This window comes from Podarcis vaucheri, assembly GCF_965113315.1.
Source record: "Podarcis vaucheri genome assembly, chromosome: 3".
In the NCBI taxonomy this organism is placed as follows: Eukaryota; Metazoa; Chordata; class Lepidosauria; order Squamata; family Lacertidae; genus Podarcis; species Podarcis vaucheri.
In genome coordinates this window covers 48871020-48896379 of record NC_138761.1, presented here as the reverse complement: position 1 = coordinate 48896379, position 25360 = coordinate 48871020, and the positions used below count along the sequence as shown (strand labels likewise).

At 46.2% G+C, this 25360-nt stretch overlaps 2 protein-coding genes across 4 annotated transcripts in view; one reads left to right on the top strand and one right to left on the bottom strand.

Annotated features, from left to right (window-relative positions):
* The window catches only part of PCNX2 (pecanex 2), a 116857-nt gene extending 99781 nt beyond the window's left edge, over nucleotides 1-17076 (bottom strand). Inside the window, exons 1-8 of one of the 2 annotated variants that reach the window (XM_082214952.1) lie at nucleotides 16821-17076; nucleotides 15466-15665; nucleotides 14937-15054; nucleotides 7908-7944; nucleotides 6330-7622; nucleotides 5108-5258; nucleotides 4858-5003; nucleotides 3421-3514 (exon numbers count right to left, since the gene is read on the bottom strand). In XM_082214952.1, the coding sequence (XP_082071078.1) occupies nucleotides 3421-3514; nucleotides 4858-5003; nucleotides 5108-5258; nucleotides 6330-7622; nucleotides 7908-7944; nucleotides 14937-15054; nucleotides 15466-15665; nucleotides 16821-16973 (2192 nt within the window). In that variant the 5' untranslated portion in view covers nucleotides 16974-17076. The remainder of the gene's footprint in view (nucleotides 1-3420; nucleotides 3515-4857; nucleotides 5004-5107; nucleotides 5259-6329; nucleotides 7623-7907; nucleotides 7945-14936; nucleotides 15055-15465; nucleotides 15666-16820) is intronic. The other variant, XM_082214951.1, reaches the window with a different exon arrangement.
* Nucleotides 17077-22473: 5397 nt separating this feature from the next.
* MAP3K21 (mitogen-activated protein kinase kinase kinase 21) overlaps nucleotides 22474-25360 on the top strand; it is a 38548-nt gene continuing 35661 nt past the window's right edge. Inside the window, exon 1 of one of the 2 annotated variants that reach the window (XM_082214994.1) lies at nucleotides 22474-24034. In XM_082214994.1, the coding sequence (XP_082071120.1) occupies nucleotides 23227-24034 (808 nt within the window). In that variant the 5' untranslated portion in view covers nucleotides 22474-23226. The remainder of the gene's footprint in view (nucleotides 24035-25360) is intronic. The other variant, XM_082214995.1, reaches the window with a different exon arrangement.

The following is a 25360-nucleotide window of genomic DNA, read 5'->3' as shown; positions in this document are numbered from 1 at the left end:
TCCACATGCCTGAGGCCAGACACACTTGTATTTTGCAGTATTTAAGAACTTGCTTTAGCAGAGTGTTTTAAAATTAACCTTCCTCCTAGCCACTTGCAGAGAATCTCTCTTTGCAGCAATTAATTCTTTGTAGCCTGTAGGCTTTGACTTCTACCGGAAAGAGTAACGTGCCCTCAAAACAAACACGACAAATTAATCACGAGGCTTTCAAATGAATTCTCTCTGCATGATGGGGAAATTTACATTATAAAGTTGTCACAAGGCCAGTCAAAGTAAGGACTGCAAGTGTGCAAAAAAGAAGAGACTGGGAGGTCTGCCTGGTAAAGAAAGCTCAAGTACAATTGCTGTCACTGTCAGAGGCAGCACCAGCAGATTATCATATATCACCGATCGACAACATAGAATAGCTGCGTCCATTGTGACCTGCTTGTGAATTATCAGATGCATCTATGTGGCCGCTGTGGTAGCAGGAGACAGAATGACAAGATGGCTGCGGCTATCTCCCATTTGTATGCCATCCTCTTTCCAAGGAGACAGGATGGCATGCATAAGATTATCTCATTTTGTCCTCACGACAACAAAATGAGGTAGGTTAGACTGAAAAGCAGTGAAAGTAATGGCACAACATTCTATCCTCTTCCGTTATAATCACACTGACTTTTTATGACCTTTGACAAGTTTTTTCTACCAGAACACCCCTTGATCCAAATGAAAATCCTCATCCACTTTGAGCTGCTATGCGAGCATTTCACCAGAGCCGGCCCAGCCATTAGGCAAGGTGAGGCAGAAGCCCCCTAGGCTGCATGCCTGTGAGTGCCCTGCCCCATGAGATCTCACCCAAAATTAGCAAGGTCTTGTCTGAATATGGCACCAATCCACTAGTGGTGGATGTGGCTTGGTGTGCAGCAGTGGCAGAGTAGGAGGGAGCACGTAGCTGGGGGGGGGCGGTAGCAGCAGCGGCAGGGCAGTTTCACGTCACATGACAAAACAGAATGTGCTGCCCCTGCAATTTAAATAATGGCTTTTCATCTGATTTACCCAATGAGTAAATGAGTGTTTGCACAAATTAACAATGTGAATACTTGTTGTTTGCCTGGCCTATGGAGACATGAACGTTGGTGGGGATTTCAACAGTTTGGTATCACTTTTGTATGTTTTTCTGATTTTAAATATTTCATATATTTATGTAGTTTAGGATGTTGTTTATTACTGTATGCAAGGCATTTTTCCATCTTGTTGGCTGCTGCAGGCTCCCAGGGAGGAAGGGCAGCATAGAAATAAATCATTATGTAGTAGTAATGACAATAACAGCAGCATCTTAATAGTCACCCTATAACAGTTACACAACCCTGAGTTGCTTTCAAGGGAAGGCAGAATACAAACATGACAGAAAAGCAGCCTCAAGTTTTCTCACTTCTGGCAGACATACACATAAAGCCAGCAGAATATATATTTTTTGCGAAGTTAAACAGTCCCATCATAAAAGTAGTTTTTCCTCCCTCTGGCTTGCGTGGCCACAACCCCAGTCTATGCGTGGCCTGGTACAAATGTAAGGCCAGCCCTGCATGGAAGTAAGCAAGGAGGCCACATGTCTTCTGTCTAGACTGAGGGAACTAGAAATAGCCCTGAAATATGTCATTTTCATCCTGTAATGACAGGTGAAAATCAAGAGGGTGTAACAAATAAAAGAGTGAGGAACTGGCAGGAGCATAATTATTTATGGAAACACAAGATGGTGCTGTTCAATTCATATACCTAATCTGCATTATTTTCTCCAGCCAATTATCAGAGCAGAGGCTGGTGGAAAATCTTCCTACATAACCACATCACAGTCAGAGGCAATATGCCTCTGAATACCAATTGCTGAGGAACATGAGTTGGGAGAGAGTTGCTGTGTCCATGTCCTACTTCTTGGCTTCCCATAGACATCTGGTTGATCATTGCAAGAACAGGAAGCTATACTAAGGAGGCCTTTGGTTTGACCCAGCAAGACTCTTCTCACGTTCTTATGAAACAGGTTCTTTTGCCCTGCAATTCCTCCATACAATAAATGCTGCAAGACCCATCCCTCCTCTCTCAGTCAATATGAATAGAAAAGGCATTTAACATATATAACTGAATAAACCATGTGTGCTGATGAGGAGACATTATTATCACTGAGGATCCAAATACTCTGTAGGGTTGCCATATTTTCTTTTGGGGGGTGGGAATCGGGCAAAGAAAGTTGTTGAGCTTCTTTTGGGAAAGTTTCAAAAATCCAAACATACCACTTTAAACAGTCATGTTTTAAGTCTACTTTGTTAAAGTTGGTTTAACTATTCATCCATTTTCCCAGGAAACATAGGCTACAATATAGACAGTATTGAGAGTGACAGACCAATTGCCTGCTTTGGTGTAATGTGGCTCCCCATGTTCTACATTCATTTCCTAAAAATGATATTCCCAATATAGAAGAAGAAGAAGAGGAAGAGTTTGGACTTGATATCCCACCTTTCACTCCCCTTCAGGAGTCTCAAAGCGGCTAACATTCTCCTTTCCCTTCCTCCCCCACAACAAACACTCTGTGAGGTGAGTGGGGCTGAGAGACTTCAGAGAAGTGTGACTGGCCCAAGGTCACCCAGCAGCTGCATGTGGAGGAGCGGAGACGCGAACCCGGTTCACCAGATTATGAGTCTACTGCTCTTAACCACTACACCACACTGGCTCTCTGCAAAACTGAAAACAGCTACTGGAATATACCTTTATCGTGAAATGCAGTTCTTTCTTTCTTTTTTTACTCCTCCTATATATACAATACAGTGGTACCTCTGGTTGCGGATGGGATCTGTTCCGGAGCTCCAGTAGGATCCCGAGGTTTTCGCAACTGGAGGTGCCTGTTCTGCACATGTGTGCGGCGCGGTAGAGCACTTCTTGCCGCATGCATATCCCAAAGGATACGTAACCAGAGGTGCTCATAAGCAGAGGTACCACTGTACCACAAACCAAAAATAACAAGTGCCTGGGCTTGCTTTTCTCCTTCTTCTCCCAAACCCTTTCCCTTCTGTTCAATGTCTTTTAGATTATAATCTTGAGAACAGGAACTATCTTTTATTAAGGTTTTCATAAAATGCCCTGAGGGCATTTTTATTTTATTTTATTTTATTTTATTTATTTTATTTTATTTTATTTTATTTTATTTTATTTTATTTATTTATTTATAAATAATAATTTGTATAAACCTCCCACTCATATAAAATGTCAAGGCCCTGCACAGCAATACATGTAAGCACAATTAATCATAAAATACCATAAAAATACGGGGTAAAATGCTATGGCTTTAAAAAGCAGATTTGCCTTTTTGTTCACTGCATAATTCTTTCACAACCCCTGGGAATGTGAAAAGGAACAGCTTAATACATTCTAATAGAAGAGTTTACTTACTGAGCATGAGAAATACAATCATAGTTGGGTGCTGGATTTTGCATATTTCCTTCTTTTTGACTGCCAGCCTTTAAGTAACAGGATCTAATTTCTCCTTTAAAAAAAGAAGAAGCCACCGTCAGTTCAGTGGTGTAATTATTTGTTCACACACTGAATTTTAAGACTGTAAAATAAGAGAACTGGAAGGGAACATGTGGATCAATCCTCCTGCTGGAAGCACTGATCTTGCCCTAAGGTATCTTTGCCAGTGACCTGTACACTCCTTTAAGGTGGAATTTCATTACAATGACCCACGGCTGCAGCAGTCTTTTAAACACTCTGGGCTGCAAGCATGCTTTGACGCAAGTCATGCCACAGCTGCCCACTACTCAGCTTCCTCCCATTTTATTTATGGGGGGGGGGAATTTCAGGCTTGTGGAATCTATTTTGTTACTAAGATCCAGTAACCATAGCCAGGTGAAAAAGATATACACATCCAATAAATTATTCCCAGAATTTGTTTGGAGGACCAGAACAAAATGGAGGTTCACGATCCTTTCCCACTTCACTTTCCTCATTTTAGCAGTATTATTGAGGAGGATGGAGGAAAGTACCACATTTTTCGCTCTATAACACGCACCCAACCATAACACGCACATAGTTTTTAGAGGAGGGAAATCCGTAGGCATGCCACCCGTGGGCATTCCCTCCATAACACGCACAGACATTTCCCCTTACTTTTTAGGAGGAAAAAAGTGAGTGTTATGGTGCAAAAAATACGGTAATTTTGTGGTTGTTATTATTAAACAGAAATCTTTGCTTGTGTACTTCAAATCCAGAGATCTACCAGAAGATCCTCATCTACCTTCTGTCCACTCCAATAGACATTATAGGTTCTGAGGAAAAGGAAGGGGGTCTCTGCTGTGGTGAAGAAGCAGGAGTGATGCCTTGATGCTCTATTCAATCTGCTACTCCCTAATTCATCTAGACTTTGGCCGGGAAACCACCGAAGTCAATGAAGCTCTGGAATCCACTTGCAGTGAGCCTTTGTCAACATTTCAGTGTTATACAGCTGTTAATTCATTTCCTTCCCCCAATTTGAATTAGAATGCCCACACCTGCCTGCATTTAAATAGCATATGAGAAGCAACTTCTGTCTTTCCCATTCATACCAGTAGATATTCCCTCTTGGGAAACTCCAGTGTGGACAAGACCCAAGTTCTAGAATCCACTTGGCTTAGTGAGTCTGTGTGTATGTTTGGGGCTTATGAATACAGTGACCTAAGTGATCCACCCAGAGTATGAATCCCTTCTGTATACAAGGCTGTGGATCTCATGCCCAGGTACTTATATAACTATCCTACAATCCAATAAATATTGAATGCATCTTGTAAAAAAATAAAGCAACCTTATTCATAGACACCTCTCCCTTTCTCCTAAGTTCTCTACGGAGCTTACCATTTTCATCTATGAAGACATGCATTGCATCCACAGACATCTCTTCTTGCATAGAAGCCTCAGGCCCACTTATGACTTGCAAGAGGGAACTATCTTGCTGTGAAGTAACCCGGTAAATGATCTGCCTTTGCCTGGTGCTCTGGTAACTAGGCACAAAAGCAAAAAGAGACACTGAAATTAATTATTCTCGCTGTAAGCAACTGATATGAATCATTTCAGACACAGTCAATGAGGAGAAGAAACTTCTTACTGAGCAGTGAACTTGATAGGCTCTGGGGCAGTTGGATTAATACTACCAGAGTCTTGAGTTTGCATCTCTGGCTTATCCTGCTTTGAAGATCCATGTGCACTGTTTTTATCCATTTCTGGAGTTTCTTCCTTTTTCTCTGTTGTGCAGCCATCTAAAAAATAGAAAGGCTACTTATATAAGACACTGGAAATGTGTTGTTTTCATGCTTTCTCTTTTTGAGAGAGCAAGAGTATTTTTGATGAGGAGTGAGACACCCAAACTACGAAAACAACTACAGTCTGGCAGACAATTTTTCAAAGTCATATGGTATTCAGAACAGGTTGGGGCAAGGATCTGTTTATGTCAGGTGAGTTACCTGTGACCCTCAGATTAGTTTCATGTGAATGGGAAGGAGGGAGAAAAACAGTTGGGAAATCGGGTGCCCGAGAGAAAGAGAAAAGTAACATGGCTTTTGAAAGAAAAAAAAAGGCCCCCAATCCTGGCTTATAAAATTCTATATAGCACCATGTACATAGGTAGTGATGTAATAATAATAATATATATATAAATAAGGGGTTAAAATCACCTGCCATATTTTCCTTCATGCTTCCATGAATTTGTGTCAGTGGCAAAATGACTCATGATTAGAACCTGTAGGCAACGCTAACGTAAATAAACATCCCCCTCATTTTTTTTGCTTTTTGAATTTCACTTACACCGTGAATGTCAGCGTATTTATTCAGGGCTTAGTGGGGCTGACTTCAGAACAATCACAGCACAAGTTCCAGTACAAGGAGACACTGTGGTATAGGAGCTAATCCAAGGTACTAGCTAACACACTTCTCTGGCTGTGGCTAGACAAAGCAGCACAGGGTTGCACTGTCTATTTCATGTAGTGTTTCAGAGATTTTGTACATCTATTTCCACCACAGGGGACCTCAAAACAGTTTACATATAACTGTAAAATATCCAACACAAATCATAACATGCAATGAAAACATCAATTACACAAACTGAGGATTTCTGTGTGTAACTCATTCGTATGTGGTTTAAGAATCTTCTGTACGGCACACAACAGCATATGGTACTCCATTTTCAGCTTTAAAAAACACCACACTTTACATTCTGGACTATATATTGCTATCTGCTACCACCCCTTGACTGGCAAGTTGCTCTTAATGCAAGTGCTCAGAAATGCCTTAAGTGCAGAGATGGCTCATAATTTTGAAAGCATGCAGCATACCTCCAGTTATCCGCTTATCTTTTGCAGTCTCTGGTTTGCCATCAGACGCGGTTGCCTTTGAGGTGTTAATGGATTCCAGCAGCGAGACGAATTCCAAGAAATTAGATTCATTTGGCATCTGTCCTTCTTTAGCTTCCAGGTCAGATTTAGAGGTTGGCAAAAGCTTCTCTTTATCACTGACTGTCTCCGAGGAATTCTTACTTAAAAAAACATCAGTCCCGCTGTCCACACTGAGCACGCGAGCATGCCTTTTCTCGTGAGCTGCTTTGTAAGAGGGTACGCCCAAATTCTGCTGCCCTTCTTTGGGATGTAAAGTCAGGACTTCTACGTTCTCAGAGGCATTCTCCGGGCAAGTGCTTGTTTCTTCGTGATTATCCATTGGGTTGTCACCGTCCTCTTTTGCATTATTGTCCTGTTCGCCAGATTCATAGCCCGAACACTGGTTGGATGAGGCATCTACGTTTAAATTGTCTGGCGTTCTCAAACTTTCGCTCGCTTCTTGATAAGCCTGGCCTCCGCTGTCATCAGACAGTTCAAAGGTGATGACGGGGATTCTCATCATTTCACTGCTTTGCTTACTGTGCTGGTCTGCCATGACAACACCAGACTCTGGATCTGAGCTGGATCCAATTTCAGCCCCCAAAACTTGCAAATGGCGCGAGCCATCCAGGTCGGTGGTTGAGTTCTGGGTGCTACTCATGGTGATCACAATTTTAATCGGTTCATGTAGTGTAAGCGGATCTCCAGAGAGAGAGTTGTCAATGAGAGCAACAGCTACCTCACTCTCCGAATCGTCAAGGTGAACCTTCATGTCATCAAGGTAGGAACTTTCCAGAGGTCCATCCACTCCCTTGGCTGCCACGGTATTACATTGCAGGCAACTAGTGGTAGTGATGTCTTGAGCAGACGCATCCAGCACTTTTTCTCTCCGGAAACACTTTGGGTTGCTTAGATGCTCAGAAATGATGACTGAATTATCAGTGCTCCAGGACTCAAAGGAAATGCCAGCTTTTATAATGTCATACTGGGACAAGGAAAGATTTGGCAATTTCTTAACCACACCTTTATCAAGAGGCGTATCCTCCACTGCACTGTAACTAGAAAGCTGCACCTTCTCATCCTTTTCACTGGTTGCAGCGCTGATAAATGTCTCCATGGCATTTGGCTTCGCCACTATTGCTGATGTGGTAGAACTTGACATAAGTGCCATAGAAGCAGACAGAATATCTGCTTTGACACAGGGCGAGGTAGATGAAACCGGTAGGGCGGGCTGGTCTTCCAGAAGCATTACTCCTAATAAGAAGGGACCCAAACACATGTGAAGTTCCGTCACACTAGGCAGTCCAGAAAATCCCCACTAGAATCAATGGGGCAGTACACAACTAAGCCTCTAAGTCCTATTGCTTTCAGTGGGGCATGAACATGCGCTCTAAAACAAAGTATAAATAGTAAACATTTACAAGTTATATAAAGTTCACTGCCACCATTTATTTTAGGAACATGCTCTAAACTCTGAGGTGTACAGTTTTTGGGGTGAAACACTTTTAACAATAGTAACAAACATTATCTATAAGGTACCTTTCAGATCTTCAATCGTTTCTTGTGCTGGCAGTTCCTAAAAATGAAGCAAATGGATTATGTGATCCATGTTATATTTAAAATGTGCATAATTTAAAACAGAGTACTTTAGCAAATCATAGTAAGTATAGCCTATATCCCACTTAAAATCAATGGCAAAAATAATAAAGACAGAATACAAGGATTGCACCCAATATCTCATAGATGTCTCAGGGTAAGCTATGTGATTACTCTACATTCAATGAAGGATGTGGTGGTGGTATTGCAACTAATCATTTTGTTCATAGTACATTTCACAAGTTAAGAAAGTTTCTTTTCCTTTCAGATGTCAAGAGTCAGCAAGCAATACTTAAAAAAAACATACTAATAACTCTAACTGAATACTTGAAACCTGTAAATTGGAGAATATTGTTGCTGTTGTTATTTGAAATGTATCTGAATCATGAATCCATCTCAAAGCTCTACACAATTGCTACCCATGTGAGTCAGCTTCCCACTGAGGCCAACATTGGTGTCATCTACATGTACAGAACAGGAAAATGTAGCCAGGGATGCCCCCACACTGGTTTAATGGGTAAAACCTCACATCATATTTTTTTTATTGCCACATTCTAGTGGGTCTGCTTCACACAGAGATGTGCAAACTAAAAAAGCTTCCCTATTGTCTTCTGCAACTAAGCAAGTGGACATGTTAGAGCCCCAGAAGAGGGAAGCAGGTGCTGGACTCACCCCAAATGACCCCCACCTCTCCTCCCATTCACTAACAGTCATTATCACTATCACAGTACTCAGCACTGATCACATCTTGGGACAAGGGGAGAGAACAAAAGAATTCTGAATCTTTAAATTTCCTTCTCCTTCTTTAGTATTTTTGGCCACTGAATGATTATTATTATATTTATTATTTCATATACTGCTGAATGCTAACATAGGGTTCTATACTTGTAAACCACTTGGAAGGCTACTACATCAGCATTAATATAGACACCCAGAATTAAAATAACGGAATAAAATAAACCCATCAAAACATTAAAATATAGACATCCACAAATAAAATATGCAATTCAATTAGTACACAGTAATTAAAACAGGATCTTTTCAAATTTGCATTGATAACGATGACCAGAACCAGATGTTATTGGAGCTACAGTATATGGGTATCACCAAATACACCGGCCCCACCATTCCCCCTTCCCTGTCATGTGTACAGCAGTAAAACAAAACGGATGGTCTGGCACCACAACCCTCTGAACTTCCCTGCCCGACTTCACTAGCTGCTGCTTGCAGGGATGGCAAACCTTGGAACACAATGACATCCCATCTTGCATTTTGCTTTGCTAGGCAAAGGAGATGTGTCAGGGAACTGACATCAGAGGAAAGGGAGGTGGTAGGGCTCCCAAAGACTGGGAGAGAGTCAGCAGCTAAAGCAGGGACAAGGAGGGGGAGCGAGGGGTCTCTGGAGGAGGATCTCAGTAATGCTGAGAGAGACGCAGCAGCCCAGGCAGGAAACAGCAGGGGAGAGAAAGGGGTGAGAGACACGTCCAGCGAAAATAGCGGGGAGGTGTCAGAAGCAACTGCAGGGAGACCCTTGCTTCGCCGGAAGCTGCCACGTCGTGAGTCCAGGAGACGCGTTTCCGTTAAGGAACTTCTTTGCTGGAAGCGCTTCCGCAGGCAGCCACTGTCAGACTCTACTAGTGACTAGAGCAGACATGTCTGAGGAGCTCTGTCACACACAGAGGTTTGTGGGGCCGCACAAACTCTGAAGGGGCACTATTTTAAGCACAAGCAGCTAATCATCCCCTGACAGCAGTCTGACAGTCTCTGTACGCTGCCTGTGCAGGAGAAAGCATCATGAGCGACCCAGCCGGAGACGGAGCCGGAGGAGCAGGGGGTGGAGCTGGTCCAAGCTTGGAAGAAAGATACCGAGCGTTGGAGGTCCAACTTGCGCTGCAGACGGCGAGGCTCGAGGAGAGAAGGGCTCAGGATGCTGACAAAAAGGGGAGAACCACTCAGTTCCCCAGAAAGGTACCAGGATTGGTGCAGAAGTTTGGGGGGGACCCCAAGGATTACCATGCCTTTAGGACTGAGATGCAATATGCCCTGAATGTGCAGTTTGATGAGTTCCCTGATGAGGAATCGCGAGTTGCTTTCGTAATTGGGCATCTTGAGAAGGGGGCGCGGGACTGGGTTCGACCCCTGATGGCAACGCACAACGATATCCTAAAGGACACTATGAAATTCTTTCGTGCAATGGATATCATGTTTTCCAGCGATATTGAGGAAGGGGTGGTGCGCAGACAGCTAATGGCTTGCAAGCAGGGAAGCAGATCTGTCCGTGAGTACTGGACTGAATTTACCATGCTGATTCACAGATTGGGGTGGGATTTATCGGCAGCACCAATTCAGATGCTATTTGAAGAAGGTCTTTCTTCAGCTGTGAAGGACGAGCTGGCCAGGAGCCCCAGGGCGGTGTCTATGGATCAGCTGACCAAATCTGCGCTGACCATTGGAGCGCGCCAGGAGGCAAGAGCCTTGGAGAGGCGGGAAGGGAGAGGGGAACGTTGGAAGGAGTTACGCATTCCAGACATTCCTGAGCCAGCTTTCCCGCCGGCAGAGCCGATGGAAATCGGAACAGCCCGCGCGCGCGCAGTTTCAAAGCCCAGTGAGGGGGCGAAGAAGGAGGGAAAGGGAGCCCGGAAATGCTATCTCTGCCAACAGCCAGGCCACTTTGCCAGAGTCTGCCCCCAGAGGAAGGAATGGCAAGGGATGGTGGGAGCAGTTGAGGGGGAAGAGCAGGGAGAAACGGAGCAGGTAAAAGCCAACGCCTGGTTGCCAGAGTCAGGGCACTGCAGCCAGGCCAAAGAGCAGTGAAAGTGCCCGTGCCAGAAGCTCCTCGACCTGCTCTAGTGATTGAAGTGTCGCTAGAGCTGCAAAATGGACACCCCCTAAAAATAAAGGCGCTGTTGGACTCAGGCAGCTCCTGCAATTTTATGAGCAAGGAGTTTGCTGCTGAACATCAGATACAGACTATCCCTTTAAGCAACCCCCTGCAGGTGACCACGATCGATGGCAGGGAACTGTTGGGAGGAGGAGTCAGCTTGCAGACCGTCCCAATGATAATGAGGGTGGCAAGGCACACAGAACTGATAGCGTTTAATGTGGCCACCTTGGGAGGCGCTCCCATTATTTTGGGAATGAGCTGGCTAGCCTTACATGATCCGCTGGTGGGCTGGCATCAAAGAGTGGTTTCCTTTGGTTCAGCACATTGCTTAGAACACTGCAGGGGGGAAAAGGGGTCAGCAGGGGCCCAAGCCACCCTAGCAGGGACTGAAGTAATGGAGAAGGGGAAGGTGCCACCACAGTATGCTGATCTCAGCGACGTGTTCAGCGAGAAGGAAGCTGACCAACTACCCCCGCATAGGCCCTTTGATTGCCAGATCAATTTACTCCCTGGAGCACAGCTTCCTGTAGGCAAGTTGTATGCCATGTCAGACAGGGAAATGCAGGAGTTGCGAGCGTTCATTGACAAGAACCTGAAGAGAGGCTTCATCAGAGAGTCCAAGGCAGCGGGGGGTAGCCCAGTGTTTTTTGTGGATAAAAAAAACACGGACAAGCCGAGGCTGGTATGTGACTTTCGGCGCCTAAATGCAGTGACAGAGCCGGCGGCTTTTCCTATGCCCAGGATTGATGATATTTTGACCAGGGTGCGAAAAGGAAAGATTTTTACAAAGCTGGACCTAAGGGGGGCGTACAACCTGATACGTATAAGGAAAGGGGATGAATGGAAGACCACCATGTTCACCCCTTTGGGGGCATTTGAATACCTCGTTATGCCTTTTGGATTACAAACAGGCTCCGCGTGTTTTCAAGCCTTCATGAACCACGTACTGGGGCCTTTGCTCTACAAGAATTGCGTGGCCTTCTTAGATGACGTGTTGGTGTATTCGGAGAATGAGGAGCAACATGTGAGAGACGTCAGAGAAGTGTTGAGCAGGCTGCAAGCCAACAGACTGTGGGTGAAACTGGAGAAGTGTCAGTTTCATACCAAGGAGGTGGAATTCCTGGGGTACCGCTTGTCAGACAAGGGGTTGGCCATGGACCCCGGCAAGGTTCAAGCGGTGCTGGAATGGAAAACACCCAAGACCAAGAAGGATGTGCAGAGGTTCCTAGGGTTTGGAAACTTTTATCGTAAGTTCATCCGAAACTTCGCCCACCTGACGGCGCCCATCACGGACTGTCTCAGCAGTAAAAAGAAGTTTGTTTGGACGGGGGAGGCGGAGCGAGCGTTTGAGGAACTGAAAAGGGCCTTCGCCTCGGATGAACAACTTCTACATGTGGATTTACAAAAAAAGCTGAGGGTCGAAACAGACGCTTCTGACAGAGCCATAGGGGCGGTGCTTCTTCTGCAGCCAGGGAAGGAGGGGTCAGAGTGGCGACCGTGTGCCTTCTTTTCGCGAAAGCTGAACAAATCCGAGAGGAACTACACGGTGTACGACCGGGAACTTCTTGCGATTTATGAGGCCTTCCGGAGATGGAGGCACCTGCTAATTGGTGCACAACAGAAGGTGCAAGTGTGCACGGACCATAAGAATCTAGAGTATTGGAGAACTGCGCGAGTGCTCAACCAACGGCAGTTGAGATGGGCCCAGGAGTTCTCCAAATTTAACTTTGAGATTTGTTACGTACCAGGCCCGGAGAACGTTAGGGCGGACGCTCTCTCACGCAAACCTGAATATTTGGAGGGAGAGGGTGCACCCGAAGAGACCCATGTCATTCCCGAGGACCGCTGGGTGTGTGGGGCGGCATTGGTGGGGCAAAGGGAACTGGTAGAGGGAACGGTGCAGGATGAATACGCCCAGGACAAACTCAGGGGTCTCAGGAGGGAGGGAGACAAACCCGGGGGTTTTGAGGAGAGAGATGGGGCGTTGTACTACAAGGGAGCGTTATACATACCTGAAGGGGAATTGAGGGAAAAGGTGCTCAAGCAACTGCACGATAGCCCCACAGCAGGGCATTTTGGGCAACACAAAACCATGTGGCTGGTTACCAGGGAATTCTGGTGGCCCAAGGTCAGGGAAGATGTGCGGGAATATGTGAGAGGGTGTGACCGATGCCAACGAGCCAAGGGGGAGAGGCGGGCACCGGCAGGTTTATTAGAACCACTACCCACGCCGGAAAGGCCATGGGAGGCAGTGGCAATAGATTTCATGACTGATCTGCCCAGGTCCAAAGGGAAAACAGCCATCATGGTTGTGGTAGACCTGTTAACCAAGATGGCCCACTTTATAGCCTGCTCACATGCGGTCACAGCGGAAGAAACCGCTAAATTGTTTGTGGAAAATGTGTTTAGGCTGCATGGCGCCCCCTTGAGGGTGGTTTCTGACCGAGGGAAACAATTTACTTCCAGGTTCTGGAGGAAGCTCATGAGCTTATTGCATGTAGAGGTGAATTTCTCTACTGCCCGTCATCCAGAAACCAACGGGCAGGCGGAAAGAGCTAATGGTGTCCTCCAGCAATATTTGAGGTGTTATGTGAATGACAGAGAGAATGATTGGGTGGAGAAGCTGGCGTTGGCAGAATTTGCCTACAACAATGCAGAGAACGTGTCCACGGGGATGAGCCCTTTTTTGGCTAATCACGGGTGTCATCCCCGAGCCTTCCCAGGGGGGGAAGGGGAGAACTGGAGCGTTCCAGCCGCAGAACAGTTCGTTGAAGAAATGGAAGCGATCCATCGCCAGCTCCAACTTAATTTAAACAGGGCGAAGGAGGAATATAAGAGGCAGGCAGACAAAACCAGAAGGGAAGGGGAAAGCATTAGGGTGGGGGACCAGGTGTGGCTGTCCACCCAAGGGTTACCATTTAAAGGAGGTTGTAAGAAGTTAAGACCCAAAAGACTGGGCCCATTTGAAGTCACGCAACAGGTCAACCCAGTGGCTTTCAGACTCCGGTTACCGAACCACATGAAGTTGCACCCAGTGTTCCACAGGTCGTTGCTGTCACCGTATATAGGGGACAGAGAGGGGAGGGTCAATAGGGGACCAGCTATGGAGGAAAAAGAACACAGCTACCATGTAGCGGAGATTCTCGATTCCAGGTGGAAGGGAGAGCAAGTAGAGTATTTGGTAATGTGGGAAGGGGAGCCGGAGTCGGAAAACACCTGGGTCAGGGCAGAGGATGTAGATGACGAGGTTTTGATTGAAACTTTTCATCAGAGATTCCCTCGTAAACCCCAGCCAGTGGCGAGGTTCCGGAGGGAATACTTCGCCACCACCGACGAAGAAGAAGAGTTGGAGGGGTTCTCTGATTCCGAGGTGGAGGAGGATTCGGCGAGTCGGAACGAAGACCGATGGAGGGAAATGTTCGAGACGTCTGAAGATGAAGAGGATTCTTTTCGGGGTTTCAGCTCCTCACCGCCCAGAGGAGAGAGTAGGGGCGGGGGAGAAGGGGGCCCTGGAGGGGAGGTGGATGTCAGGGAACTGACATCAGAGGAAAGGGAGGTGGTAGGGCTCCCAAAGACTGGGAGAGAGTCAGCAGCTAAAGCAGGGACAAGGAGGGGGAGCGAGGGGTCTCTGGAGGAGGATCTCAGTAATGCTGAGAGAGACGCAGCAGCCCAGGCAGGAAACAGCAGGGGAGAGAAAGGGGTGAGAGACACGTCCAGCGAAAATAGCGGGGAGGTGTCAGAAGCAACTGCAGGGAGACCCTTGCTTCGCCGGAAGCTGCCACGTCGTGAGTCCAGGAGACGCGTTTCCGTTAAGGAACTTCTTTGCTGGAAGCGCTTCCGCAGGCAGCCACTGTCAGACTCTACTAGTGACTAGAGCAGACATGTCTGAGGAGCTCTGTCACACACAGAGGTTTGTGGGGCCGCACAAACTCTGAAGGGGCACTATTTTAAGCACAAGCAGCTAATCATCCCCTGACAAGATGGTATGCTACTATTTTTACAGTAAAACCCATAGTACATTTTTGATAGTCAGAGAAACCCAGTGGCATATGTAGAGTGAACAACATTGCGGAAAAAGGTTTACTAACCAGGACTCCTGAAGAGTGATGAGAGAGGATAGCCTGCACTTTTACGCTGCTGTGGATGGTTGGTGTTGAACCATTACGCTTGAGCTCTTCAAATGCACAACTGTCCCCAATGTTATTGCTATTCAAAAATAATAAAGAACAAAGAATTCAGAATAAAAAAATTCCTTCCAGTAGCACCTTAAAGACCAACTAAGTTAGTTCTTGGTATGAGCTTTCGTGTGCATGCACACTTCTTCAGATACACGGATGACTTTTTCTCACAATGACCATCACCAGTCCTGTTCCAAATATATGTGCAAATCAGCCTGTCAGAAAATTGGCAGTCAATCAGTAATTCTGCTGGGATTAATCTACCTCCCTTCCCTCTCCTAAACAGCTGCTTGGCACCATCCATAATTTTCTGACAAAGGCAGGAAGCCTATTTGCTCACAGTAAATTATTTGCAGAAGCTTGTTTCCCTACATGTACGCCTCCTCATTATTTCAGAGGGCACCAAGGATAACCTTACACAGTAAGGAAGAAAACTTGCCTGAGATTTATATGCCGAACTGCATTGTCTCTTCTACCTTCTTTATTTTGCTTTCCTTCCTTCCATGAGACCTTTTGTTGAATCACTTCTCCTTTGTCAAACATAAGATGCAGGCGATAACTGACTACTTTGATGATCGTGAAAAGCACAGTCACAGAACTACAGTAGACAAAGGCTGTGATGGCATTGGGAGGGAATGCCTAAACATAAGAATAACAAAGAGTTAATGCAACTGATCCATTGGTTTGCCAGTAGATTTCATTTACTTGCAGTGTGACAATTTAAATTTGTAACAAGACTGATTATTATTGATAACCCTGCTAATGTTCTCCTAACCACTATACAATACTATTGGCATTTACATGGTGCTTTTCCTAAGTGCTTGAAATGTAATTTTTACAACAACCATGTAAGGCAGTGGTGGATAACCTGTGGCCTTCCAGATGATTTTGGACTCCAACTCCCATCATTACTGGCCACTGGCCATTCTGGCTGGGGCTGATGGGACTTGGAGTCCCAATAGCATCTGGAGCAGTTATGGCGTGTGATACCCCTGTAGTAACATTGCTAATCATTTTCATTTTACAGATGTAGAAGGAGCAATGAGGCTGATGAGATTTTACTTTGCCTAAGACCATTCAGTGGCTGATATGAGACATGGAGCAGGAACTTCTTAGCTCATTTTCTTAACCACTACCTAAATCGGCTTACTTGCAGGGATGTGTGGGTGTTAGAGTGCCACACACACACACACACACACACACACACAATTTCTTCAGACTGGCAAGAGATACAATTGCAGATACTTTGGTCAGGATCCAAAGAGCCACTCAGCACTTAGTCCAGGGCTGGGGAAGTTTTGGCCAACAAGACATTGCTGAACTACAACTCCCATCAGCCCCAGCAAGCAAAACTGATGTCCAGGGATTATGAGAGTTGCAGTCCAGCAACCCAAAGGTTCCCACACCCGACACAGTTGATAGCAGAACAAAATCAAAAGAGAGAATAAGCCTTGGGAAATATAGGAGCATAATAGATGAATATATTACTGGCATATTGTTAAAATGCAGATAATAATAGTTTTATTGTAGCACCAGCTGGGAGAAGGATCGTCCCTAGAGTTTTTTCATAGGACACCTTCTGAATCCCCATAATCCTTCTCTCTCTTCCCCATGCCGCGCTGCCTCCACCTGCCCACCGGGACTTCCCGGGGTTGAGCGGAAGCCCTGCTTTCTCCGGGCCCACATCCCGGGCTCAGGAAGGGAGCTGCGGGACCGCCTGCCCGCACAGAACCTGGCTCGGGACGTTGTCCCCGGGGCTCTGGGCCTCTCCCTCCCCGCCGGCTCCCTCCTCACCAGGTGCATCGCCATCGGCAGCAGGAGCAGGAAAAGCCACAAATAGAGGTGGCAGCTGTTGGTGAACTTGCTCTGCTCCGGATCGTGGTACCAGCCTCCGGTGAGCGCCGCCCACACGCCCTGCCGGAGCAGCTGCACGGCTTGGGACACCATGGCCGACCCCGGAAGCCGCCGCCGCCGCCTCACTCTCCTGGTCGGTGCTGGTCCCGGCCGCCACCGCCGCCGAGATGCTGCCTGGAGCCGGCCGCCAGGACCTCCATGCCGGATGCTAGAAGGATTTTCCCATCATGCTCCGCGGCGCCCTCTATGCCAGCGGTCCCTGAGATGGGAAGCTCCGCCCACCACGCCTTTCCCAGGACGTGGCCGCTCAGACGCGCGAGGGATTCCCACGCTGGGCGCGCAGCTCCCTTCTGCCCGTTTTCTCCTTTGCCTTTCTCCTCTGCGTCCTACCCTCCTGCCGCTCATCGGTTCTCCATGGCTGGACTCCCCATCTCTCCGCTTGGGAAGATTTCACTCCAGACCCCTGAACTGTAGTTTGCTAATGGGGTCTGGGAGGAGGAGCTCCGTGAGGGCGAACTACAGCTCCCAGGATTCTTGGGCGCCACGCTGCCTTTCCTTCTTCGGTTCCTCCCCAGTTTAGTTTCCAGGGGGCAACCGATGTCGTTCACCCCTCCATTCCCAGCGCAGTCTTTCCCCCGCCTCTTCCCAATGAGGATCGGTAGCTTTGCCCTAACTTTAGATGGGGCTGAATTGCAAGCGCTGCCGTCCCTGATCATTGGTCTTGCTGGCCGGGAATGGTGGGTGATTGTAAGTCCAATGGAATCTGGGAACCCGGGAGTAGGAGAAGGGTGGCCTCTTTCTGCTAAATACGTTTACGAATCTATACAAATAAAAAGATAATTATAATTTAGAATGCAAGCTTGCCTCTGCGTGACACTTACTATGAAGCATCTCAAGGTTGCGCTGAATGTGTACTGTGGACGGAGTGCAAAGCAGACGTGAGCATTCCAGCCAGAGAAAGTTTTATGTGCTTCACAATATATCCACTAGGGGGTGCGATAGAACTTTTCTATATACAGTACCTGCAAAAACAGTTTTGAAAGGAAGATAGAAATTCTATTTTATTGCTTCTCCCGCTTATGTATTTTGACACACAACTTTTACCACTGCTTTCAAAATAACTCACAATATGTAAGTGATTTAACTATTTTCTTTACTGCTGTGTTGACTTTTGGGGAATGCTCAGTTTTATTGTTAAGACATTTTCCCTTGTTAGTTTTTCATCTTCACAAGAATTCTTTCCCTTCATCCCATCATCAATGTGACTGCTTCACCTTTCCACTTTCTCCATGGTCTTTTATCCTACCTCTCTCCTAGGTCTTGGAATGGCCTATCTCTGCCCCTTGCCACCGCCCACCCCCACAGACACACACTTATGCCCTCCTCTCCTCTCCCCTGCCCAAACCTCTGCTCCTCTGGTTTCCCCAGATGTAGTGAATGCCTGTTACCATGTGTAATATAATATACTACAATGATTACATGAGAGTATTTATGGAAATACAGTCTTTCAATGTCCATAGACTTTGCAAGATTCAGCCTAGACATTTTCAAGCAATTCATCTAAAATATTATTTAATAGTGAGCGTTTGAGCACTTTTCATCACTTTAACTTATCTTCATCTGCTGAAATAAAAAGGATCTGCCCATTGTGTGGGCTGACATGGATGGATTTTTATTTTTTTTTTACATTATCAGAGATCACAAATTAGAATAGTTTTGTCTTTCACTACATCAGAGTAAATAAATAAAAAGAGGGGAGGAATGCCAGCCCATGTTAACTCCCAGCCCATTTACAGTGTGTGACAGCAAGTCTGAAATTTCACACAGCCACTTCTGACCAACGACCATGCACCCAAGTCAAATTCACCTTGGATAAATTCTCAAGAGGTGCTAAAACCCACTTCTTACAATCCTAAACAACAAAAAACAGTTCAAGGAAGGGAACAAATGGAGTTTATCGCCCAGCCCAGAAGATGGAATGGCATCTCTCTCCTTCCCTTTTGCAACCTGACAGTTGAAGGAGTGAAGGAATCAAATATACTAGATAATTTGGGGGCTAAGGGACAATGAGCCCTGCACATTTTGCTTGCAAGTGGGCTGTTACTGGACCAATTTGAACATAGCTCTAGACATACAATATATATAAGCCATATATATAAGCCCAAATTCATGACGGCAGGAACGTCATAATTCTAGACGGTTTCATTTTGAAAGCAGAACTGCTGTTCAAGCAGAATTGCAGCTTATTTGGCTTTAATTCACCCTCCTCAAGCATCCATTCAGTTTCAACCAGCTCCCTATTAGCATTACTCTGGAGGCCAGGACAAGGCTCCTCTGTACTAAGCAGCTTAACAAGAAACCTCAAGATAATAATGTCTCAATGAACTCAAAAGATAATTGTACCTGGCAGCATTGAACATTTTCTCTGTGGCTGGCAGAATTTCCTGCCAACATGCTCCTCCTACATGAATTGGACTCCAGAGAATACATAATTTATTTTAGTCTCTGCAGACTGATGGCAAGTGGTTCGTTTTTAGCGTTTGCTCTCTTGATGGGTTAATTGAACTGGCTGTCAGTGGCTGATATATGTTTATTTTATGCTGACTTGGGCTTTATTGCTGAATGGTTGCTGGGTTGGCTTTATTATATTTGTTGTGTTTTTAAACTTGTTTTACACTGTCATTGTATGTTGCTTAGTAAATCTTTTTATTATTATGTGACTGGCAAATGCAAATAATAAATAAACGCTGCCAAGCCAAGGAAGTTTCCCTGGAGTTTCCTAACATCTTCCTTTTTCCTTGAAAACAATGCTATGGTTCTATAGTTCCTTCTAGATATAACCCCTAAAAGTGGCATTACTATTCAATATTTTTTTCAAAGCACCCCCAAATCTTGCACATACAACAGTGGCCTGGAAGCATCATTAAGGCTGCAATCTTATGCTCACTTACTTGGCAATAAAAAGTCAATAGGACTTACTTCTGACTAGACATATATTTGAAATATCTGATATTATTATTATTATTATTTAATCAATAATTTATCCCCAAGATCCCAGGGAGATGTACAACATTAAAAACATTATTTTACATAGCATAATAATAAAAAGCAATAAACAACCACAGAAAAACATCATAATAGAAGTCCCCCCTACTTTAAAAAGGCCATAGATTGTTTAATGGATGAAGGCCTGGGCAAGGAAGAATGTAACCTCAATAAGTGACCTAGGAGTAAACAATACACAGATCCAGAGTGGAGTCCCTAAGACGATTCAATGGCACCTTGTATGCCTCCTTCCGGCAACTCCTGCAGGCTTGCGTCCCAGAGAGGTCACTTCGGTGCTGTTATCACAGCAGTTTGACTTCACCCCCAGAGGCATACTCCATTGTCTCTCAAGACAGCCTGATGCCAACAAGCCCCACTGAACGCAACAGTTCCAAAAAAATTCTCAGGCTATAAACAGGGATTGTTGGGAAGGAGGTAAAGAAAGTATCAGATGAGATAGACAGTGGTTCCACTTCCTGATCTTCATTCCAGGTTCATTAGTGGGGAAGCTGTAGCGCCTGCTTTGCATGAAAAAGGTCAGTGGCTCAATTCCCAGCATCTCCAGGCTTACTTCATGTGTCCTATGCAATTGTGTAGCAAGTATCAGCAGCTACACAATCTAGTGAGCACAGATCCTTATCATGAATCTTACTTACATATTCTGTTGAAAAATATCGGGTATGTACCTTTATTCTGTTTTGTATATTCTGCTTTATTTTACAATGTGTATGCAGGTAGCTCAGTTTTGTTACCATTCATCTGTTGCATGCCTTGTATCTTATTTCCAGCTGATGAAGACTACAGTGGTACCTTGGGTTAAGAACTTAATTCGTTCTGGAGCTTCATTTCTAACCTGAAACCGTTCATAACCTGAGGTACCACTTTAGCTAATGGGGCCTCCTGCTGCTGCCGCCACCGTGCGATTTCTGTTCTTATCCTGAAGCAAAGTTCTTAACCTGAGGTACTATTTCTGGGTTAGCGGAGTCTGTAACCTGAAGCGCCTGTAACCTGAAGTGTCTGTAACCCAAGGTATTATGAAACAGTAGCATCATTCTGGAGACACTGTCATTTTGATGTTTTTGAGACGTCTTCTGCTGAAACTTTTGAAAAACTATTGAGAAACTTTACTTTTGAAACTTTTGAGATGTCTTCTGTTGATACTTTTGAAAGACTATTGTGAGACTGTCCTTAGACATCTGTTTTGAACACACGGCTTGACAGTCCTCGCTCTGTTATATTGTATATAAGAACTTTGATTGGCTTACTCCTATAATTTGAATGACATCATTATTCTATTATATATTTTCTATGAACTATTAGCCTACATGTTCTGTTTGTATTGTTGTGATTAGTTCTTATTGCAACAGAGGGGTTTGTTTCTAAATCAATATACGGCAGATTTCTGTGTACTCGGGTCAGAGGTGTAGGCACAACCTCAATACGGGGCAGCGATTTTACTAGGTTTGCTAGTAAATAAGCTTTGCTCTGTTTCAGATCAGGCATTCATGCCACCAAAGACTGTGCTGCCTAGCATGCTCTGCCTAAAATTGTGTCTGGGTATAAAGTGGTTTCAAAACACGGGCAGCTTACAGGAATTGGGCCAAAGCGATTAAAGTGCCCATGCCCCTGGGATACTATCGCTTACGAAGTGCTCTAGCATATGCTTTCTCTTTCTGGGCACTGTAGTTTGCTCAGGATTGCTGGGGATTGTAACTTAGTGGGAGATAAACTACAGTGCCCAGAATTCGTTTGAGGGAAGGAATGTGCTTTGAACGTGCTTTAAAAGTATATACAAACACGCCCCCTCCCCATTTCTCTCTGTACAGAACAACATAGGAGAGATCCTGACCCCTGTCATGTGCAAGGCTGTTGAAAACAAGCTACCACGTATTATGATGCCTCGCCCTAGTCTGGAGAGGCAGGAAGTACAGGATTCCAGTCGAGGCAGGAGGCAAAGTGGGGCTTTGGGGGTGAAAGTGAGCGTCCATTTCACCCTGAAGTTCCTCAGAGCAGGATAGCTTAGTCGGCAGAGCGTGCAACTCCTTTATCTCAGTGTCGTGGGTGGGTCAAGCCCCCGCTGGGCAAAGGATTCCTCTATTACACGGGGTTGGACTAGATGACCCTCGGGGTCCCTTCCAACTCTACAATTCTGTGAGTCTATGAAATAGGTTTACAGGAGTTTCCTGCTGCTGCGCCCCCCCTCCCATTTCTCCGTCTCCTGCGCGCGCGCACCCGAGGGGAGCCCCTGCTCAGCAGCCCCCATCCACTGGAGGTCCAGCCTTCCGGGTTTCAGGCGAAGAGCGAGCCTTGATGCCGGCGCTCTGGTTCCAGCGCCCGCCCGCCCCCCGCCCCTCCTGGCGCCCCTTCCTCTCCCGAAGAGGCTGCTTGGTCTCTGTCGCGCGCGCGCGCCGCTCGCTCCCGCCGCTCCTGCGCCGGGCGAAGGGCAAGAGCAGCTCCAGACACCTGCCCGGCTTGGCTCTCCGACCTGCGCCCAGAACCTGGCCCCTGCGTCACGTGGCTGGGGCCAGCCAATCGGAGGCCAGCCAGGAGGTTTCTTTTTTTTTTTCTCTCTCGGGAGCAGCCGCTGTCGGAGAAGGAGGTTGGCTGGGAGAGTTGCTCTTTCGCCGCTCCGTGTCGCGCGCCCTCGCCCGCCTCTCTCGGCGTTGCTGCTTTGAGGGGGCCACGCCGCTCGCCCCCCCCGGACCTCCGTTTCCCGCCTTAGCTGCCCGAGGCGGGCCGCTTTACCTGTTGCTTCAGCCGCCGCCCCGCACGCCCCTTTGCCTTCCTTCTCCTCACCTGGCCCCTCCTGCCTTCCCTGGGAGACCCCGGAGCGCGCTCGCCTTTTGCCCTTCCGGTCAAGCCTTTTCGCTCTTTCTCTTCCCTTCTTCCGGCCTGCCTTGTCCCCGAACCTCTCTGCTTCCCGTCCCCAGTCTGTGGACCAGAGACCTTTCCACTTCCTCCCTTGCTTGGGCGCCTTCCGCTGAGCCCCCACAGCCTCCTAGCTTAGGCTTCCTGGACTGTGAAAACCTCCCACTCCCCACCTAGTTCTTTCATTCATTTTCTCCTCCTTATGACCCTTTCTCTGACTCCCCCCCCCATCCTCTGCCCACCTCCACACTCCAACTTCCTGCCCTTGCTCTTCCAATGCCTCTGCTGCTCCCTTCTAGCTTGCTCCACTTCCTCTGCCATCACATTCCTGCCCAGTTGAAGCGTTGAGGGGGATGGTCTTCTTCCAGAGGCTTCCCTGACTGTTCCCAATGCTGAGGCCAAAGTGGATGAGATCTGGGCCCCCGCCTTGACCATGGCCTTGGTGAGCTCCGAGGGAGCGGCTGAAGGGACCTCGTTGACCACTGGCCGTACCTCCTGCCCGCTCTGGACCGTGCTCTATGACTACGAGGCCTCTGGGGAAGATGAACTGAGCCTGCGGCGAGGGGAAGTGGTGGAAGTTCTCTCCAAAGATGCGGCGGTCTCCGGAGATGACGGCTGGTGGGCTGGCAAAATCCGCCACCGCCTCGGTATCTTCCCAGCTAACTATGTGACCTACCAGCCGGGACGCTACCAACATCCTCCACTGGGATTGCTGGAAAAGTCTGGGCATGAAGCCCAAGCCCAAGCTATGGGCGATGGGCATCCTGTCAGTGGTGAAGACCATTTGGGTTCTCTAGAAGAGATTAACTTCCAGCATCTGGAACTGCAGGAGATCATTGGAGTTGGGGGCTTTGGCAAAGTTTATAAAGCAAAATGGAAGGGCCAAGAAGTGGCGGTGAAAGCAGCGCGGCAGGACCCAGATGAGGACATCAAGGCCACGGCAGAGAGTGTGAGGCAGGAGGCAAAGTTGTTCTCCATGCTGAAACATCCCAACATTATTGAGCTTCATGGTGTAAGTTTGCAGGAGCCCAACCTCTGCCTGGTCATGGAATATGCTAAGGGAGGACCCCTCAACAGAGCTCTGTCAGGCGCCTCTCCCTCCACCAGTGGGAGTCATTGGGGCCGTCGGATACCTCCTCATATACTGGTCAACTGGGCCGTGCAGATAGCTCGCGGGATGCTTTACTTGCATGAAGAAGCCTTAGTATCCATCCTTCATAGAGACCTCAAGTCAAGCAACAGTAAGTACAGTGTTCAAATAATTTAAAAACTGAGTGAGACAAGTTACAAATTCCTTTCCATTTTTAAATGTTGCAATCCCGAACAGCACTGTGAGAAACATTGTTTTTAAACAATGTGGTGTTCTAAGTGAAGGCAATGAAATATTTTTTTCTGTAAGACCTGGATTTGGCAATGCCACAATGAAGCTCTAACCTCTTGAGTCAAGTTGGATAAAAGAGTCAAGTCTCAAAAGCAAAAGTTAGACTCGAGGCATTTGTGCTGGGATTTGAAATCAGTACTTTTTCTTTTCCTATTCAGAATCTGCCTTTCAATTATTCTATGTTACAAGATAATCCAGTTCTGTTCCTTTTCTGTTGTCGCAACACCATTGTAGATGCACAAGCTGTTCAGTTTTTAGCTGTGTTTGCATTCTTAGAAAACCTGAGCAGCCTCTTAAAGAAAAAGGGTTTGGGTGACATTTTTCTTCTGATATTTTGGTTTCAGCATTGTTGATTATAAAAACAACAAAAGCATTTGTTTGTTTGTTTTAGGAGTTATATTTAGACTAGGGCTATTGCTTATATACACTACCTGGCTTGTAAATATTGAAAATCTAAAATAGTAATGCTGCTCAAATCTGTGGACTGCTGTTGTTTGGTGCCATTTTGTTAAATCTGGGAGGAAGCAATCTTACTTCACCAATAGCTTATTATTGTTTCCAGGTGCCTGAGGTGTTTAATGTCATAATTTGAAGGGCAGTAAGTGTGCAGAACTGCCATAAAAAAGTGTTTCATTGTCTTTACCTGTCCTTGTGTACCACGTCAGATGGGTGGGGTACAAATAATAAACTGCTGCTGCTACCGATTATTATTATTAATGTGGATTGTGAGGATGAAGGATCCCATTGCTTTTCAAGTGGAAAAGAGAGGGGGAATTTCTTATTCTCAAAATATCCTGTTGCAACACGTAGAATAAGCAATGGTGGAATAGTTTGAAAATTCAAAATGAGTGAAGAAAGCTTCCATGTTTTCCTGCTACGACATGGCCAGTTTACTTTGTTGGACCAATATTTTCTAGTCGTTGGTATTAAAGGAGGTCCCCCCCCCAGCCCCGTACTCACACTACAGTAGTTACGTTAGTCCCCTTAAGCTTCTGCAATGCCACCCTACTGACTTAATATAAAGCTACTGCTTCTTAAGGCACCCACCCGTGTTGGATACATAAGCTAATCTCCAAATGGCACCTTAAACCTACGTTATAGTTGCCACAATAGAATAAATTTATCGTTATTAATTTCATTTCTATACCACTTTGTATTTCAAAGAAAAAAATCTCAGAGTGGTTTA